Genomic DNA, 18121 nt, shown 5'->3' on the forward strand with positions numbered 1-18121 from the left:
AAAATAATGAGAAAAACACACGAAAGGCTCAACAGTCTCCCAGTCAGGTTGCTAGAAACTTCTGCTTAGTGTTTCAAGGTTGGTAACATCAGTCGCATGAGAGAGGGAAAGAAAAAAAAAAGGAAATTTGGAAGCTGGAATGTAGGGCCAAAAAACTTAATTTCGGTCTGAGTAACAAATACTTTCGGTTGTCCGGTGCAGGTTCTACTTGTCCTGCTGCAGTGACTGCGGCTGACAGAGTCATACAGGAAAGAGCTTGTCCAAATGTGGAGCTCTCAGAGGGAGTGGGGAGAACAGTTTCTGGTCCATGGCTTGTCATCATTGGCGTAAGGCCCTGCCTGTCTCAGCCCCAAGGCCCTGTTCTGGAAAGAAGTGCTGGCACCCTGGGGTCTGGAAAGCGCCTTCTGGATCTCTCTCCGGACACCTTCGCTGCTCCCCATGCACCAGGCCACCCTCTAGCTCCTGTTCCAGCGCCTCAACAGATGCAACTGGGATTTGGGGAAACTGCAGCACATTATAAAATTGAAACACACCCCTGAAAAACAAACAAACATGCTGATAGTATGGTACAAATACTGACCAGCTGTTAAAGAAAAATTGCAACTATTCTTAAGAAGTTAGCGTTTTATGAACCATCATCTAGAGATTCTCCAAACAAGCGGCAGAGAGAAGTAGTTTTAAAGTTGTCGTTCGCATTGTCCCAGGTGAGCTTTCTCATTCCCCCTTCTTTGTCCCCTCTGAGAGAGATTCCCCAAGAAATGACTAATAGGCCCTAAGGGTTATAGAAGAATGGAAACGCATCAGACAGGCACATGGATGGACCACACACCAAGTTGTCCAAAAATATTTTTAAAAGCGTGGCACAGGTACTGATTTGCAGAAGGAAATTCCCTTCCCGCGGTCTTTCTCTCTGTGGTGAAACTACCAGAGGACTTAGAGCAGTGGTTCTCAACCTATGGATCGTGACCCCTTAGGGGGGGTCGAACGGTCCTTTCACAGGGGTCGCCCGATTCATAACAGTAGCAAAATGACAGTTCTGAAAATGCAATGAAAGTAATGTTATGGCCGGGGGGTCACCACCACATGAACTGCATGAAAGGGTCAGGGTATTAGGAAGGTGGAGAACTACTGCCTTAGAGAATAGCAACTCCCTGGGAAAGGAGCTTGAGAGCCACAAGGAGAGGAAAAAGCCCTTTGTAATCTCACTCTAATGACTCAGACGGAAATGCTCTTTAAAAACGAAAGTGAAAGGAAAGGTGCTGCTTAACCTAAACCCCAGAAATCAGCACGTAAAGAGAACCTTTGACATTTACACCCTCCCCCCTTTTAAATCATTTCATTGGGGCTGGTACAATTCTGATCACAATACATACATACATACATACATACATTGTGTCAAGTACATATGCACATTTGTTGCCATCATCATTCTCAAAACATTTTCTTTCTACTTGAGCCCTTGGGATCAGCTCCTCCTTTCCCCCCCTCCCTGCCTCCTCCCTCACGAACCCTTGATAATTTATAAATTATTATTTTTTTTTTCATGTCTCACACTGACCAACACATCCCTTCACCCACTTTTCTTTTGTCCATCCCCCAGGGAGGGGGTTATATGTGGATCATTGTGATCGGTTCCCCAACCCTCCCCTTACCCTCCTGGTATGGCTACTCTCATTATTGGCCCTGAAGAGTTTATCTCTCCTGCATTCTGTGTTTCCAGCTCTCTTCTGTACCAGTATACATCCTCTGGTTTAGCAGGATTTGCAAGGTAGAATTGGGATCGTGATAGTTGTGGGGAGGGAAGAGGAAGTATTAAAGAACTAGAGGAAAGTTGTATACTTCATTGGTGCTATACTGTACCCTGACTGGCTCATTCCTCCCCGAAACCCTGTGTAAGGGGATGTCTGATTCCCTACAGATGGGCTTTGGGTCTCCACTCCGTACTACCCCTCATTCAAAATGATATGATTTTTTGTTCTGAGTTTTTGATGCCTGGTACCTGATCCTATCAACACCTCATGATCACACAGGCTGGTGTGCCTTTTACATATGGGCTTTGTAGCTTCTCAGCTAGATGGCCACTTGTGTACCTCCAAGTCTTTAAGATCCTGGACACTATATCTTTTGATAGCTGGGCACCATCAGTTTTCTTCACCACATTTGCTTGTACACCTGCTTTGTCTTCAGCGATCATGTTGGGAAGGTGAGCATCATGGAATGCCAATTTAATAGAACAAAGTGTTTATGCATTGAGGTAGTACTTGAGTAGATGCCAAATGTCCATCTGCTACCTTAATACTAAACCTATAGATACATGCACCTAGATCTATTTCCCCATAGTCATATATAAATATATTTACATATGTATATGCCTGTATTTAGACCTCTATAATGCCCTTTGCCTCCTAGTTCTTTCCTCTATTTCCTTTTACTTTCATCTTGTCCCACTATCATGCTCAGCCTTCATTTGGGTTTCAGTAATTCCTCTCGGTTACATTGCCCTTGATCAAGCCCACCGACTTTGGATCACTTGTTGTTCCCTTCTCCCTGGGTTTGTTAACACCTACTCCACGCCACCATCCCCGAACCTTTGGTCCAGTTGTTTTCCTTGAATCACAATGAATCCGTGTGCTCACCTCAAGGGACCTTTCTGCTTTCTCTCGTAGTTTTCCCAGTTCCTCCTTCAATTTGGCATTTTCATCACTCAAGGCTATTAGCTGCTCTTTGGCTTCTTTGCTCCGTATCTCAAAGAACTGGCGTTCTTCCTTCTGTTTCTCTGTCCAGGCTGCAAGCTCCTCATACCGTCCCTTCATGGCTTGATTATTGAGCTTCATGGCCTCTGTGTGGTGGGGAAAAGTGAGGGAGTCACACACCAGGGCGGCAGACTTCATCCGATGAATCAAACATGCCCTGAGGTCCCTTCACTCCCCAGCTTGCTGTCTATGGCTGCCGTGCTTGGCCTGGGCCCACGGTCGGCAGGAAACAGACGGTAGCAAGATGTTGGTTCCCACCCGACTAGTAGGTCTAAGATCATTTCTAGTCTGTTATAGCTCTGAAAGAACAGAATTAATATATGTGTTCCCACTCCAGCCCAGAAACCTATTAATAATTAGGGGAGTGAGGAAGGTCTAATCACTTTTAGATTCACACGCTGGTTCTGCCAAAAGCTAGGGTTTGAGCTATTGGAATGCTCTCTCAACAAGGTGATATATGGGAATCTAACACCAGCAGCCCCTCGTCTTTGGAACAGACGCCCTGGCGGTACCGTGGTTAAGCACACAACACCTCAAAAGACCAGCAGCTCCAACCCCCGGCTGTTTCCCCGCAGACTCAAAAAGTGGAGACAAAGCCAAAGCCCATTACTGTCTAGTCAATTCCAACTCATGGTAACTACACAGGCCGGAGCGGAACTGCTGCATAAGGTTCCTCAGTCTGTACTTGCTGTGGAAACACTCCCACAGCGTGGCTGACGCGTTTCCACCTTTCACGCATGCATGCCACCAGGCTTCCTTCCGTGACAGTTACAGTCTAGGAAACTGATTGGGATGCTCTTGTCTGGTTTACAGGGTCACAATCAGTTGAACTGACTGAATGCCGCCCCACCCCCCTCCTTCTTTTTCTTTTTAAATGGACTGTCATTGTGCGATTTCCCTGAGATACACTAGCAATTGTTATTCTCACCTCTATCCCAAGCCAGGAGCCTGATGGGATAGTGAGTTACACATTGACTGCTACCCACAATTTCGGTAGTTGGAAAGCACTGGGCACCCCATGGGAGAAAGATGGGGCTTTCTACTCCCATAAATTGTTGCAGGGCTGGAAACCCACAGCGGCAGCTCCACCCTGCCCGTAGAGTCACTATGAGTCGGTGTCAATTTGATGGCAGTGGGTTTTGTTTTTATTTTAAATTTTATCTGAAAGTAAGCAATGAGGCCGTTTGGACCTCACAAAAAGCTCCCGTCTATGTTGCCTTTCTCCCCAGGGAGAAAGCAAGTGTCCCTACGGGTCTCTTCACAAAAGGATTACATTTCCAGCAGGCACAGGGTGCATGTAGGCACAGGCGCCAGGCCTGCTCACCTTTCAGCTGGTGGTTCTCAGCAAGGAGCTCTTTCATCTGCTGCAGCAGCTCCTCCGGGGTGAACGTGTCCAGGTTGGGGTGAGGCAGATTGGGGGGCCCATTTTCTGTGCTTTTCTTGGAGTTGTCCCCCTTCTCGGTCAGGCAGCTCGGTGGTTGGTGGGACATGGCAGCAGTTCCTAAGGGAAAGGCACAAGCCGAGAATTTACCTGCCACCCTCTTGGCGAGGAGGGCTTCACAAGGCCCACAGATCTATTAGGAATTGCTAATACTTCTTCTGAGGAGCGCTGGTGATATAGTGGGCTGCTCTCCACAAAGTGAGCAGTTTGAAACCACCAGCCGCTCTTTGGGAGAAAGATGAGGCTTTCTACTCCTGTAAAGCGTTACAGTCTGAGAAACCCACAGGGGCAGTTCTGGCCTGGCCTAGAGTTGCTCTACGTCAGCATCGACTCGGTGGCAGTGAATAAGATGAGATGAAAATTTTTCTTCTGAGTGCTGGCTATTTTATCAGCAATTACATTTTAACACACACTCGATTCTTCCTTTTAAACAAACAAAAAAAGGCGGGTATGTGTGTCCCAGCTTCAGGGAACCGTGTGTCCTGAGTGAGGAGTTCTGGGAGACGCAGGAGAGGGGGGTGGTTTGGGGATGATCAGGAACCCTAGCACAAAGACTTCCTAACACATACACCTAACACTTACATAGACCAGTACTGTAGGCACAGCACCATTGAAGCGAGTTTCCCATCGACATCTCTGAGTTCAAATCCCCTATTTTGGATGAACTACATGGCATGTGAATGAATCACAATAAAGCTGTTTGAGTATGTTCTGTATTTTACTTGTGGTGTTTTTTGATGAAGAATACAGGCAAAACTCTTTATTTTATTTTTTTAACATTAAATCTGAGTCAGAATTGACTAGATGGCAGTGAGTCCTTTTCAAATCTACGTGCTGAGCACCGTATCGTGCTACTGCTCACTAAAAAGCAACCCGATAGTTAGTCTACAGAGGAGGAATCCAAGTTCACGGGGCGTGCCTAAGGTCGCTTATAAGAAGCACAAGGAGGTATGAGTGCAAAACCAAGCTTAAAGACAGAAAAGATGCTGTTGAATGCTTCGTATTATATAATGTTTCAAAGCAAACAACGATAACTAAGACATCTTTCTTAGTTATTGCATACTTGGAAATTGTTTTACCTATCACTCTATTTTGTAGAGTGTGCAGTGTGAGCATGACATATAAATGACTGTTATCATAACTCCCCGTCTGTAAGACCTAGCACCTGGGCAAACAGAAGTCTCTTCCAACGACTGGCTATGTGCTACAGGTAACCAGCATCATTCTTCATTCCTGAAGACGATAAGCTTCTCCCATGAAGAACAGATGTAGATGTGGATTTAGTAATATTAAAATGTAATACACAGGTGAGGGCAACACCTGTCCCCCAGCCCCTACCGTAAACACACACACATGCACAGAAAGAGCGAGTCCTGTTGTGAATGTAGACAAATGTGACAAATGTTGACAAATATCTGACAAGTATACGATCAGCTCCAAGTGGCTTCCCCTTAGAAAGCAATTCTAAGTCCATGTGGTTAACAGAATAGAAAGGAGGGCTCCGCTTCTCCATCCATTGGCCCACAGCACTGTCTGACACGGTGCTGCATGGGAAGATCTCTGGATGGACGGCACCCCAACTACAACTGGGGAAGATGCCACATCCAGGAAGAATCAGCTTTAAAGCTGTGAATGGCGGGAAGCTTCAGGAACCTTCATTTGCTGAGAGGGCGCAACTCACAATGAGGAGCCGCAAGCACCCGTTAAAACTGGAAGATGGAACGTACGAGGTATGAATGTGGGGAAATTGAGTCCTCAAAAGGAAACAAAATGCATAGAGATCAATGTCCTAGGCATTCGTGAGTGGAAATGGATTGGCATAGTCAATTCCGAATCGGCTAATCATATGTTCTACTCCACTAGGAATGACGCATTGTAGAATGATATAAAATTCAGTGTCGAACGGAACATGTCAAGAGCTAGCCTGAAGTACGATTACGTCAGTGGCAGGATAAAGCCATACGTCAATGAGGAAGGACAGCTAATATTACTATTATTCAAATCTACACACCCACTATTAAAGCCCGAGAGGAAAGGCATTAGAGATTTTTGTCAACATCTTACAGCCTGAAATCGATCAAGTATGCAATCAAGATCCATGTGTAACTGCTGTGACTGGAATGCAAAAGTTGAAAACAAAGAAGGATTGGTGGTTGGAAACTACCGACTTGGGGATAGAAATGACGCTTCAGGTCACATGGTCAAATTTTCAAGCCCAGACCCTTATGCATTGTGACTAGGTTGTTTTGCAGCAGGAGACACAGTGACTATACATGTGGGTTTTGATGGACAGAAAACATGGGAATCAAATAGACTGCATCTGTGAAGAGACAGTGTAGATGCTCAGTATCATCCATCAGATGCAGCCAGGGCAGCCTGGAATAGGCTGTGTTAGTCTGGGTACATTAGAGAAACAAATCCACAGAAACTCACATATAAGAGAGAGTTTTATATAAAGGTTAAGTGCACATCAAGAAAACATCCCAACCCAGTGTTGCCCAAGCTTACAAGTCCAACATTAACCAATTTGTCCGACACCAACCCACAAAGTCCTTCTCCGTCTCACAAAACACACTCAATGACACCGACCACAGAAGGAAAGCTGAATCAGTGAGCATGTAAGCATTTCAGCACTGGCAGGGGTCTCCACACGGCTGCTCCAGCACCCAGGGCTGCATCGGGGTAGGTCCACATGGCTTCTCCTTAAGGATGTCTTGCAGGAAGTGAGGCTTGCCAGCTGAAGCAGGGAACTGGCTAAGGCAGCTGCACCCTGGTCCGACCATCACAAAGCAAGAGATCTGAGAATTAGAAAGGCAAGGCTCACTGAGCCAATTATCTCTCCACCCTTCAATTAACCCCCACATGTGTTTATTGGTTGGCACAATAAACTAACTCATAGGTCATCAATTACTCATGTGCAAGCTTAAGCTGAAGATGACGAAAATAAAACCATATCCAGGAAAGCCAAAATATTGCCTTGAGTACATCCCAACTGACTTTAGATCTGAAAGTTATATATTATAGTGATATGTGCAAAGACCTGGAGTTAGAACAATAAAAAATTTTAAACCCTGCCGTTAGGAAGCTCACTTGACATTTCTTAAGCTGAAAGAGCTAAAGATAAAAAAGCAAGGTTTGAGTGGTAGTAGTAAAGAGTTCTATGGGGAAAATACCGAATTATGTAGGAAGCAACAAAAGAAGATGGAAGGATTATACAATCACAGTACCAACCCCCCGCCCCCCAAAACTTAATATTCAATTATTTCAGGAGGTAGCTTATGATAAAAAATCGAAGCTAATGAAATCAGAATTCTAAGCTGCACTGAAAAATTCTAAGCTGCACTGGTGAAAAACAAGGTTATTGGAATCAGTGAAACATCAGGTGTTTCAACCAGTGGCTGCAATGCTGGAAACACTCACTTTTCCATCCTAAGGAATCAGTGAGCTAGCTGGCTAAACGAGTGGACGTGATCCCTACTCGTGCTTATTCCCATGAAAGGTTACACAACCAAATGTGGAGATTATAAAACAATATCATTAACACTACATGCAAATAACTTCTGCTGAAGATCATTAAAAAATGGCCGCAGTAAGACATCAACAGGGAACTACCAGAAAGCCAAGCTGGACTCAGAAGAGGGATACGAGTGACATGAGGGACACCACTGATGACGTCAGACGGAATTTGGCTGAAAGCAGAATAGCGGAAAGATGTTTTCTAGTGCTTTATTGAATATGCAAAGACAGTTAGTTACAGGGATCACAGCAAGTTATAGATAACCTTGTAAATAATGGGGGTTGCAGAGGCTTACTTGCGCTCCCAGGGAACTCGGACATTGAATAGAAGGGGCTATGCGTGGTTTAGAATCAGGAAAGGTGTGCGTCCGGGTTGTATCTTTTCACCATGCATACTCTCTAGAGTCACCCTCTGGTTTCCTCAGGGCACTAGTTCCAGGACTCCTCCCCCTGAAGTGTCTGAAGTCACATGTATAAAATAGTATCATATTTACATATAAATAACACAAACCTTCCTGTATACTTTAAATAATTTCTACATTACTTAATATACTTAATAAAATGTAAAATTTATGTAAATAAAACCCTTGCCTTCCAGCTTAGCCTTTGACTACTTAATTGTTTTTTTCTTTTTCCTCCAATCTGTTTGCTAAGTGGCTGATTAATCAGTGGCTCTTGAACCTGCAGATGCAGAGGGACAACTGTATGTTAAAAAAATAATTGGGGAAGCTGGACTGTCTGAAGGAGAGCATGGCCCTGAGAGAGGACTCATTAGCAACTTATTGACACCTTGAGATACACAGATGATACAGCTTCACTTGCCGAAAGCATAAGAGCACTCAAGACACTTATTAATAAAGACCAAAGACTGCAGCCTTCAGTATAGATTACAGCTCGGTGTAGTGAAAACAAAAATCTTCCCAACTGGACTAACAGACAGCATCATGAGAAACAGAAAATATTCAGGTTGCAAAGGACTTCGTTTTCCTTGAATGCAAAACCACCACCCACTGAAGCAGTGGGCAAGCAATCCAATGACATATTGCACCGAGCAAATCTGCCACACTGGACCTCTTTAGAATGTCCAAAAGCAAAGATAGCACTTTGAAGACTTAGGTGCATCTAGTCCAAGCCCCGGCGCTTTCAATTGCTTCACGGGCATCCATGAAGAACGGAGAAGGGCTGACGCCTTTGGCTGTGCTGCTGCCGCTGACTACTGAATGTACTATGGATGACCAGAGGAGGAAGGGTGGCAGAGAGGGTTACACATTGGGCTGCTAACTGCAACGTCAGTAGTTCAGCTCCATCGGCTGCTCCAAAGGAGAAGAGGAGGCTTTTCTGTAATGAGTCACAGGCTTGGAAGCCCATTGGGGCAGTCCCAGTCTGTCCTTTAGGGCCACTGTGAGTCAGAATCGACTCGATGGCAGTGAGGGACCAGAAAATTGAACAGATCTGTGTTGGAAGAAGTGCAGCCAGAATGCATCTTAGAGGTGAGGATGGCAAGTCTTCGTCTCAACTGTTTCGGTCGTGTGTTATCATAGAGGTGAGTGCCTGGCAAAGGAAAACATGCTTGGTACGGGCTCGGTGAAACAGAGGAAGCTCGACAACATGATGGGCTGCTGGAACAAAGACAGCAACTGTTAGAAGCATGTTACAGGAGAGGGCAGTGTTTTGTTCTGCTGTACGGAGGATCGCTAAGATTTGGAGCTGACTCGGCTGCAATTGACAATCACATCTCAAGTAACTGTGGATTCCATAGAACTGTTGTGAGGCAGAAAACAGGTACACATGCATACACCATACCGGTACAGGGACCATAACAGGTACACATGCATACACCATACAGGTACAGGGACCATAACAGGTACACATGCATACACCATACAGGTACAGGGACCATAACAGGTACACATGCACACACCATAGCGGTACAGGGACCATAACAGGTACACATGCACGCACCATACAGGTACAGGGACCATAACAGGTACACATGCATACACCATAGCGGTACAGGGACCATAACAGGTACACATGCATACACCATAGCAGTACAGGGACCATAACAGGTACACATGCACACACCATACCGGTACAGGGACCATAACAGGTACACATGCACGCACCATACAGGTACAGGGACCATAACAGGTACACATGCATACACCATACAGGTACAGGGACCATAACAGGTACACATGCACACACCATAGCGGTACAGGGACCATAACAGGTACACATGCACGCACCATACAGGTACACATGCATACACCATAGCGGTACAGGGACCATAACAGGTACACATGCATACACCATAGTGGTACAGGGACCATAACAGGTACACATGCATACACCATACAGGTACAGGGACCATAACAGGTACACATGCATATACCATACAGGTACAGTGACCATAACAGGTACACATGCACACACCATACCGGTACAGGGACCATAACAGGTACACATGCACGCACCATACAGGTACAGGGACCATAACAGGTACACATGCATACACCATAGCGGTACAGGGACCATAACAGGTACACATGCATACACCATAGCGGTACAGGGACCATAACAGGTACACATGCACACACCATACCGGTACAGGGACCATAACAGGTACACATGCATACACCATAGCGGTACAGGGACCATAACAGGTACACATGCATACACCATAGCGGTACAGGGACCATAACAGGTACACATGCATACACCATAGCGGTACAGGGACCATAACAGGTACACATGCATACACCATACAGGTACAGGGACCATAACAGGTACACATGCATATACCATACAGGTACAGTGACCATAACAGGTACACATGCACACACCATACCGGTACAGGGACCATAACAGGTACACATGCACGCACCATACAGGTACAGGGACCATAACAGGTACACATGCATACACCATAGCGGTACAGGGACCATAACAGGTACACATGCATACACCATAGCGGTACAGGGACCATAACAGGTACACATGCACACACCATACCGGTACAGGGACCATAACAGGTACACATGCATACACCATAGCGGTACAGGGACCATAACAGGTACACATGCATACACCATAGCGGTACAGGGACCATAACAGGTACACATGCATACACCATAGCGGTACAGGGACCATAACAGGTACACATGCACGCACCATACAGGTACAGGGACCATAACAGGTACACATGCACACACCATACCGGTACAGGGACCATAACAGGTACAGATGCACGCACCATACAGGTACAGGGACCATAACAGGTACAGACAATAGGCTCCAGGATGCAGGAGGAGGTGGGAAGTGAGCACACAGTTTCTAACGTGGGAGTTGGGGGGTCAATTATACATAAAATCAGTCAGCGGAAAACAGAGACAAGGGAACTCTATTTTCTGCCATGTGGCCTAACCTCTCTATTTTCTTCGTAGCAGGAGATTAAAAGGAAACGAACACAAGACATGCTTCTTGCCAAACAGGAAGCGACCTTGGGTTCTGTGGCGGTCCGCAGGTAACCTCCTCGGATTTTGAAGAAAACGTCTAGGTAATTAGGAACCACGGTTAGGTGCTGCGCTGATGACCGAAGGTGAGCAGTTTGAAGCCATCAGCGGCTCCCCAGGAAACAAGTGAGGCTTTCTCCTCTTTAAGCAGGTACAGTCCCGGAGGCCCACAGGGGCACTTCTGTCCTCCCATAGAGCCAGTATGAGTCGGAAATGAGTCAGCACTGACTGAGGCCAGGTAATGCTGAGATAGTGCTGTTGTCAACGAGAAATGGCAGGCACTCGGGCGTAGTGACTTCTCCCTCCGGCATTTTGCATGAAGTAATATACTAGTATTTCCCCAAAATGACTTAATAAAGATGGCGGTTTTACGAGGCAGAAAACACTGATAAAGCATATTCGTTAATTCTGAACCATTGGCAAGGATCTATGCCTTAAATGCCCTCATTCATTCAGACGGTGGTATAATCCTGCAGGGTTCTACTTGCAGGGGACTAGAAGAGACTGCTTTGTTTTCCCCCAATAAAATAATTTGGATGCACCGCAATTTTCTTGCTTTCCTAAAGATTGGTTTTCATATAGCATGATCTAGGCGCGAACGTTTCGGAACAACAGGGTTTGTTTAATAACAATTTTCCTATTTTGCAGAGGAACCCTAAAATTCTAGGCAACAACCTTCAAGCCCAAGTTCAAATCCATGTACTATATATCCTACTCATCCATATTACATTCCTCAGACGCGCAACGATTATGCCACTCTGCAGAGGCCGTGGAAACAGTTCGCTGGTGTTTAGAAGTGTAGGTAGTGGGAAATCTGGCGGTGTGTTATGTTGGTCTCATTTGATCGTATGCACAAACTTCTCCCAAATGGTTGTTTGAAGGGAGAGGGAAAAGAAGAGAAGAAATAAGAAGCAAAGAAAAATTGTTCCGATTTGTTTTCCTCTTTGGCCTTTCTTAAGACCCAAAAAGTCCTTTGGAAACAACCATGGAGCTGAAACTAGTGCTAGTCATTCCATCCGGGCATCAGGTTGCGCAGACCGGGGTGAGACACAAGGAAAACTGCAAGGCTGTGCGGTGAGTTGTGCGTTGCCGCTGGGTCGGCGCTGCCTGATGGAGACCCCGTGTGCGCACAGCAGGCCTGAAGGCTCTGGAAGCAGACGGCCAGGCCTGGGCTAAGGGAGACAGCAGAGAAAACGCGGGGTGCCACTAGCCAGGTGTGTGGACTTGGAAAATCCTACCTGATCTCTTGGGATTATTTATGGAATCATTTAGCAAGTGATGCTTTCAGCTCAGAAGCTCTGGGTCAGCACTTGTTGAAACAGAATTCTTAAGGTGACAGTCCAAACCCCACCATTCAATACACACCTAGGACTCTCGAGGATGTGCTGTCCCCTCCCCCGCTCTCTGATAGCTGCCTCTGTTCTCAGTACAGTACTCTGTTTTCTAGCATTGTTAGAAAAAAAGACTTTATAATTCAAATGGTATAATAATAAGTTAGTATATAAGGCACAGGAATCTTAGTACACATATCCTTAAGACTACAATTCTACTAAAAGTGATCTGATTTTGGGAAGGTGTACCTTGGGAGCATCATTAGCACCCATTACGGTACAGCGAACATGTAAGATATCTATTGGTAAAAGGTCTGTTGAGTTACTTTCAATTGAGCAAACACAAATGCAGACACAGTATAAATCCTTACACATATCTTCCAAGGTCACTAAAATTGGAACTAAGCTATTTAATCCAAGATTCTTTCTTTTTAAAAAAATATTATTTCTAATAACAGAATTTCTCATAGTAATCCAATTACTCTCGATTAGAAACATGTCATTTCTCAGCAAAAGTGATATTCGACAATGAAAGGGCGAATTAATCTATCACAGGATTTGTCAAGATTTCACTAGTGAGGAAGCATGAGAACTCCCTGGTGGACAAAAGATTAAAAGCAAAAAACAAAAACAAAAACGATTAAAAGCAAACTTTCCTAGATCTTATTCCCAGTTCTGCTAAATTGCTTATAATAGACATCCTCATTCTTAATTCTAGATGCCAAGCAATGACATGGCCCTGCAGGCATGGGCTTAAATTTCATTACCCAGTTAGCCTAGAGATGATAGGTTCAACTTCTTATTCAATGCAACGTCTTGTTTTTCTCCCATGGTGGACAGTCATATTGAGCAGGCTTGACTACTTCGATGGCAGAAGAAATGAGCAATGACCACACCAGACAACTGCCTATTCCACTACAGATGACACTTGTGATATATTGAACTGACCTCTACCCCCAAATACATGCTTTAAGTCCAAACCTCTATGTCTGTGGTTATCCTCCCTCTTGGGAACAGGTTGTCTTTGCTAAGTTTCTGAGAAAGGATCAGTATAGGGTCAACCTTGAAGTCGTCTCTTTTGTCATGTAAAGAAGCAGAGATTGGGAAGAGAGATGACAAGTCACACCAAGATGGGCCAGGCACAGAAGCTCCAAGCGACAAAGTCCTTCCTCCAGAGCCGACACAGAGAGAAAGGTGTGCTGAGAGCCAGCAGTCTAGATTTGGATTTCTAGCCTCTTCCACTGTGAGCACACAGATTTCTCTTTGAGATAGCCATTGCAGTGGTCTTTCTGCTGGAGCAGCCTGAGGTATCCAAGACAGTGCTAACTGCCAGAAAGTCGCTGGGTGTCCACTGGGAACCTGCCTTCTACTGACATCTACCACCGAACAATGGGCCAGGGGGAAGGATAAATAACCAGGCCAGGCCTTTACTTTGGCACAGGGCATTCTCTGAATCTGCTAGATGGGCAGCCCTTTCATACAGTTCCTCGTTGTGGGGACCCCGAACCATACAATTATTTTCATGGCTACTTCATCACTGTAATTTTGCTACTGTTATGAATCAGGTGACCCCTGTGAAAGGGTCGCTCGACCCCCAAAGGCTGGGGTCCTCAAACTATGGCCCACGGGTTTATCTGGCCCACCGGGTGCTTTTGCCACCGCTGCCTGTCCTGCTTAGCTGCCGACTCGTCCAGTGTGCATAGGAATTTGCTCATCGTTTTTTTTTTAACTATAGTCCGGCCCTCCAAAGGTCTGATGGACAGTGAACTGGCCCCCTGTTTAAAAAATTTGAGGACCACTGCCCAAAGAAGTAGTGAACCACAGGTTGAGAATGCCTGCCTCTCAGTGGCATCTGAGGCCCATTCAAGAAGGCACAGCTCCAGTTTGTCCTCCAGGCGAGGCAGCTGCAAGCCCACTTTGAGTGAGTTGAGTGGCCTCAGCCAATCGCACAGCGGCTCCCCTCAGGAGGTCACCAGAACACTCCTCACTGTCCTGCCATGGCGACCTACGGGCAGAGCTGCGTGCTGCGCACGCGGCCCATGTGCGTTCCTCCATCGTATGCTGACCTTGGCAAAGCTGCCAGAGGTATTTTCAACAGAGGATTTGGTTTGGGGTTGGTGAAACTGGATGTGAAAACCAAGTCGGGCAGTGGGGTGGAGTTCTCAACATCTGCTTCATCTAACACAGATACTGGTAAAGGTACGGGGACCGTGGAGCCTAAATATAAATGGTGTGGTCTGACTTTCACAGAGAAATGGAACACTGACAACACTCTGGGGACAGAAATCGCAATTGGAGACCAGATTTGCCAAGGTTTAAAGTTGACATTTGATACGACCCTCTCACCAAACACGGGAAATAAGCATGCTCAAATCTTGAACTTCCTACAAGAGGGAATGTGTAAACCTTGGCTGTGGTGTTGACTTTGATGTTGCAGGACCTGCAATCCATGGGTCAGCTCTCTATGGTTATCGGGTTATCACATGACCTTCAACAGTGCCAATCAAAGTCGACAGGGAATAACTTTGGGAACGTCCAGCCACACACTAATGTTGATGATGGGACAGAATGAGGAGGATTAATTTATCAACAAGTCTGGGGAGATCTTGACACGTCAGTAAACTTGGCTTGGGCATTAGGGACCAAGTGCACTCCCCCCAACCCCACGTCACCCCACCCAAAGGTGATCAAAACAAAGTTTGATCTAAACAAGAGCTGCATTTTAAACATTGAGAAAGTAACTTATTAGCTGATTTCTAGTTCAATTGGTTATCTAGTTACCAATGCTGCCTGCGGCCATGTAGTCACCTACACATTATTTAAATGTATTCAACTGTAAATGCGCTATCCACCAAGAATGAAATAGACCTTTATGAAAACTGGGAGAGAGAAAAAAGGCACAGTTCCCGCAGGTTTTTCCCTCTGTGTTCTGGTATCTGCTCTGCCCTCTGCCCCAAATGACTGGCACCACTTGGAGCCCGGGCAGACTGTCTCTGGACAGTTCAATGTCCAGCTCAAGCCCGAGTTCCTATGTTAAATTGGAGGTTCCTTCCGCCAAGCACCCCAATAGCACTTTGAGTGTTCTGCATCCTTGATTCATTTAAAGAAAAATGCAGTATTTTAAAATCTAATACCTGAAAGACATTTTCTGCTGTGGAAGGGCAGAATTAGGAGTTTTTCTACAGTTCTAAAACATTCTTTTCCAAATTCTTGAACTCCACTTTAAAAGGTTGTTTGAAAAACTAGAAATGCTTTAAAAAATCACTACTAAAATCACTATTAAAGTCACTAAAGGCACCATTTCATAATTCACTCTATTATTTAATCCTTAAGTACATGTCAAAAGGAGAGCCGGTGGCATAGTGGTTCAGGGTTGGGCTGCTCCCCGCAAGGTCTGCTGTTCGAAACCAACAGCTGCTCCAAGGGGAAAAGACATGGCTTTCTACTCCTGTAAAGAGTTACAGTCTCAGAAATTCACAGAGGCAGTTCTACCGTGCCCACAGGGCCGCAGAGAGCTGGCATTGACTCGATGGCAGTGAGACACACAAGTCAAAGTGTATATAATAAACACTTCAAAATATTCTTTTTCTGAATGAAACAGCCTTTGTTTTGTTTTGTTTTTGAAAAGCTTAATGCCTCTTTTCTTTTGGGTTTTCTGACCACAAATCCCAGATTCTATCAGACATTCCAAACTTTTGTCAACTTCAGAGAAAGTGAGGTTTGAGGGCAAGCAGGTATATTTTGTGGTCAGAATAGTCCCTGGGGTCCTGACAGAAGGTAATACAGTAAATGACCAATTCCTGACAAAAATAAAGCTGTGTTGTTGTTGGATTCCAGGGCAAAACATGCAACCTGAAGGTCACTAACCAAAAAGCGGTTGCTTTTATCTTATACACAATATTTACAGAACCACGAACTCGCCCGGTAGAAAATCAGACGAAACAATCACTGCATGCATGTACGCACAGAGTCAACTCATCCCCGTCCCCTCTCTACAAGCGACAATTCACAGCCCCGTCCACTACAGGGCAGCTCTCTCTCCCGGGTCTCTGCTGCCAGTACTCCCTGAACCAGGGGCTCTGGAACTCTTCTCTTGGGTCAAAAGAGCAAGGTGGGCTCTTGTGTTAACAGTACCACTTTTCTAACTACATTCAAAGGGTTTTACGGTGAGAAGGCCACCTGGCTTTCCCAGCTTTGGCCTATCATTCTAGAACATTTTCTGGTGGCAAAGGTCAGACCAGACACTTGAGTTTCGTTTTCTCCTGGCCAGTCTCTCTCTCCTGCTTCCAGTTGACTCACTGCCCCCAACACCTCACAGAGCACACAGATACACCCAGGCTCGCCCAGGCGCTTGTGCCCATCTCTTTCTGCTGTTTCCCAAGCCCACCAACCTCGGAGAGGACGACTGGGCCAACTCAGAAAATGATTTCATATTTTCCAAAGGTGTACCTTTGCCCACTTCCTCCTTAAGGACTAGGAATCGGCTGCACCGTCATTCCCAACCCGGGAAGATCTCATCCAGCGACCTGCAGAGGGAAGGGGCAGGGCCCTTTGGGATGGTCACCCCGTGGCCCCTTCACAGCAGGTCTGGGTCCCCCCCCCCCACCCGGTCATCCCCAGGCCTCGGGGCCTGGACACTCCCCAAGGCAGCCATCCCACGAGAGGGGCACTCTCCCCTCCACCTACCGCCCCCCCCCCCCAGGCTCCATATCGCAGGAATGGGGACAACATATTCCAGGGCGGAGAGGCGCCTGCCACCCAAGGGCCTAGCCCTCTTCCGAGACCCTGGCCCACCTCCGACCCCGGCTCACCTGGCCGCCCGCACTCCGCCCTCTCCGAGGGTCACTAATTGCACGGCATGGACCCGGATGCAGACGCCGGCTCGGGACGCAGGCGGGGGACTAGGGGCGGGGAAGCAGGGCTCGCGAGCCTCGGGCTGACCTGCGGCCTCGGGACCCCGCCCAGCGCCGCTCAGCTGACGGCCGCCCAGCCTCCCACTTCCCAGCGGGGAAAATCCCCGGCCCCGCCCCCTCAGACCCCGCCCCGAAGATGGCGTCATCGGGAGGCCCCGCCCCCAACGCGCTACCGCTCCTCCCCTTTAACCCCCGGACCTCCAGTCCCGCTCGGTTTCCGCAGCGCTCCAGCCCCGCTGCTCCAGCCTGGACTCGGGGTGGGGTGTGTGGGCTGCGCCCAGGCGTCCGAGTGATCGTTGCGAGGACGGTGGTCATTAAAATAAGTACATCGATGAATGAGTGTGTGGAGTCAATATTCCCTGCATCTTCCACGTGGGCGCCCTGGTGAGTGCCGCCGGAGTCCCTTGGGGGTCGCTGCGCCGCTCCCAGGACTGTCCGAAAGATGCTTGGATGGAAGCCTCGCTCGGCGAGGTCAAGTGCCTGACGTGTACACCTAGTTAACCGAGCATACATTTCTTTAACCCCATATTGCCAGGAAACACATCTTTGACAAGGCTGCGGGATGCTTCCAGGGCTCTTGTTCTCAGGGAACAGCTCACCCCTAATACCTAGCTTCTCCCAGCAGGTAGGACTAATGGATGGGTCTGGATTG

General features: G+C 46.8%; 1 protein-coding gene and 1 pseudogene across 3 annotated transcripts in view; one reads left to right on the forward strand and one right to left on the reverse strand.

Annotated features, from left to right (window-relative positions):
* Window positions 1-17553, reverse strand: part of OPTN (optineurin) — a 56775-nt gene extending 39222 nt beyond the window's left edge. The window contains exons 1-3 of one of the 3 annotated variants that reach the window (XM_075552367.1): window positions 17368-17553; window positions 4078-4254; window positions 2637-2839 (exon numbers count right to left, since the gene is read on the reverse strand). In XM_075552367.1, coding sequence (XP_075408482.1) covers window positions 2637-2839; window positions 4078-4243 — 369 coding nt within the window. In that variant the 5' untranslated portion in view covers window positions 4244-4254; window positions 17368-17553. Of the gene's footprint in view, window positions 1-2636; window positions 2840-4077; window positions 4255-6783; window positions 6804-17005; window positions 17026-17367 lie in introns of those variants that run through there. The other 2 variants (XM_075552368.1, XM_075552366.1) reach the window with 2 other exon arrangements.
* Window positions 14554-17405, forward strand: LOC142451712 (non-selective voltage-gated ion channel VDAC2 pseudogene; annotated as a pseudogene).
* Window positions 17554-18121: the final 568 nt, after the last annotated feature.

Source organism: Tenrec ecaudatus, chromosome 6, assembly GCF_050624435.1.
Source record: "Tenrec ecaudatus isolate mTenEca1 chromosome 6, mTenEca1.hap1, whole genome shotgun sequence".
Taxonomy (NCBI): Eukaryota; Metazoa; Chordata; class Mammalia; order Afrosoricida; family Tenrecidae; genus Tenrec; species Tenrec ecaudatus.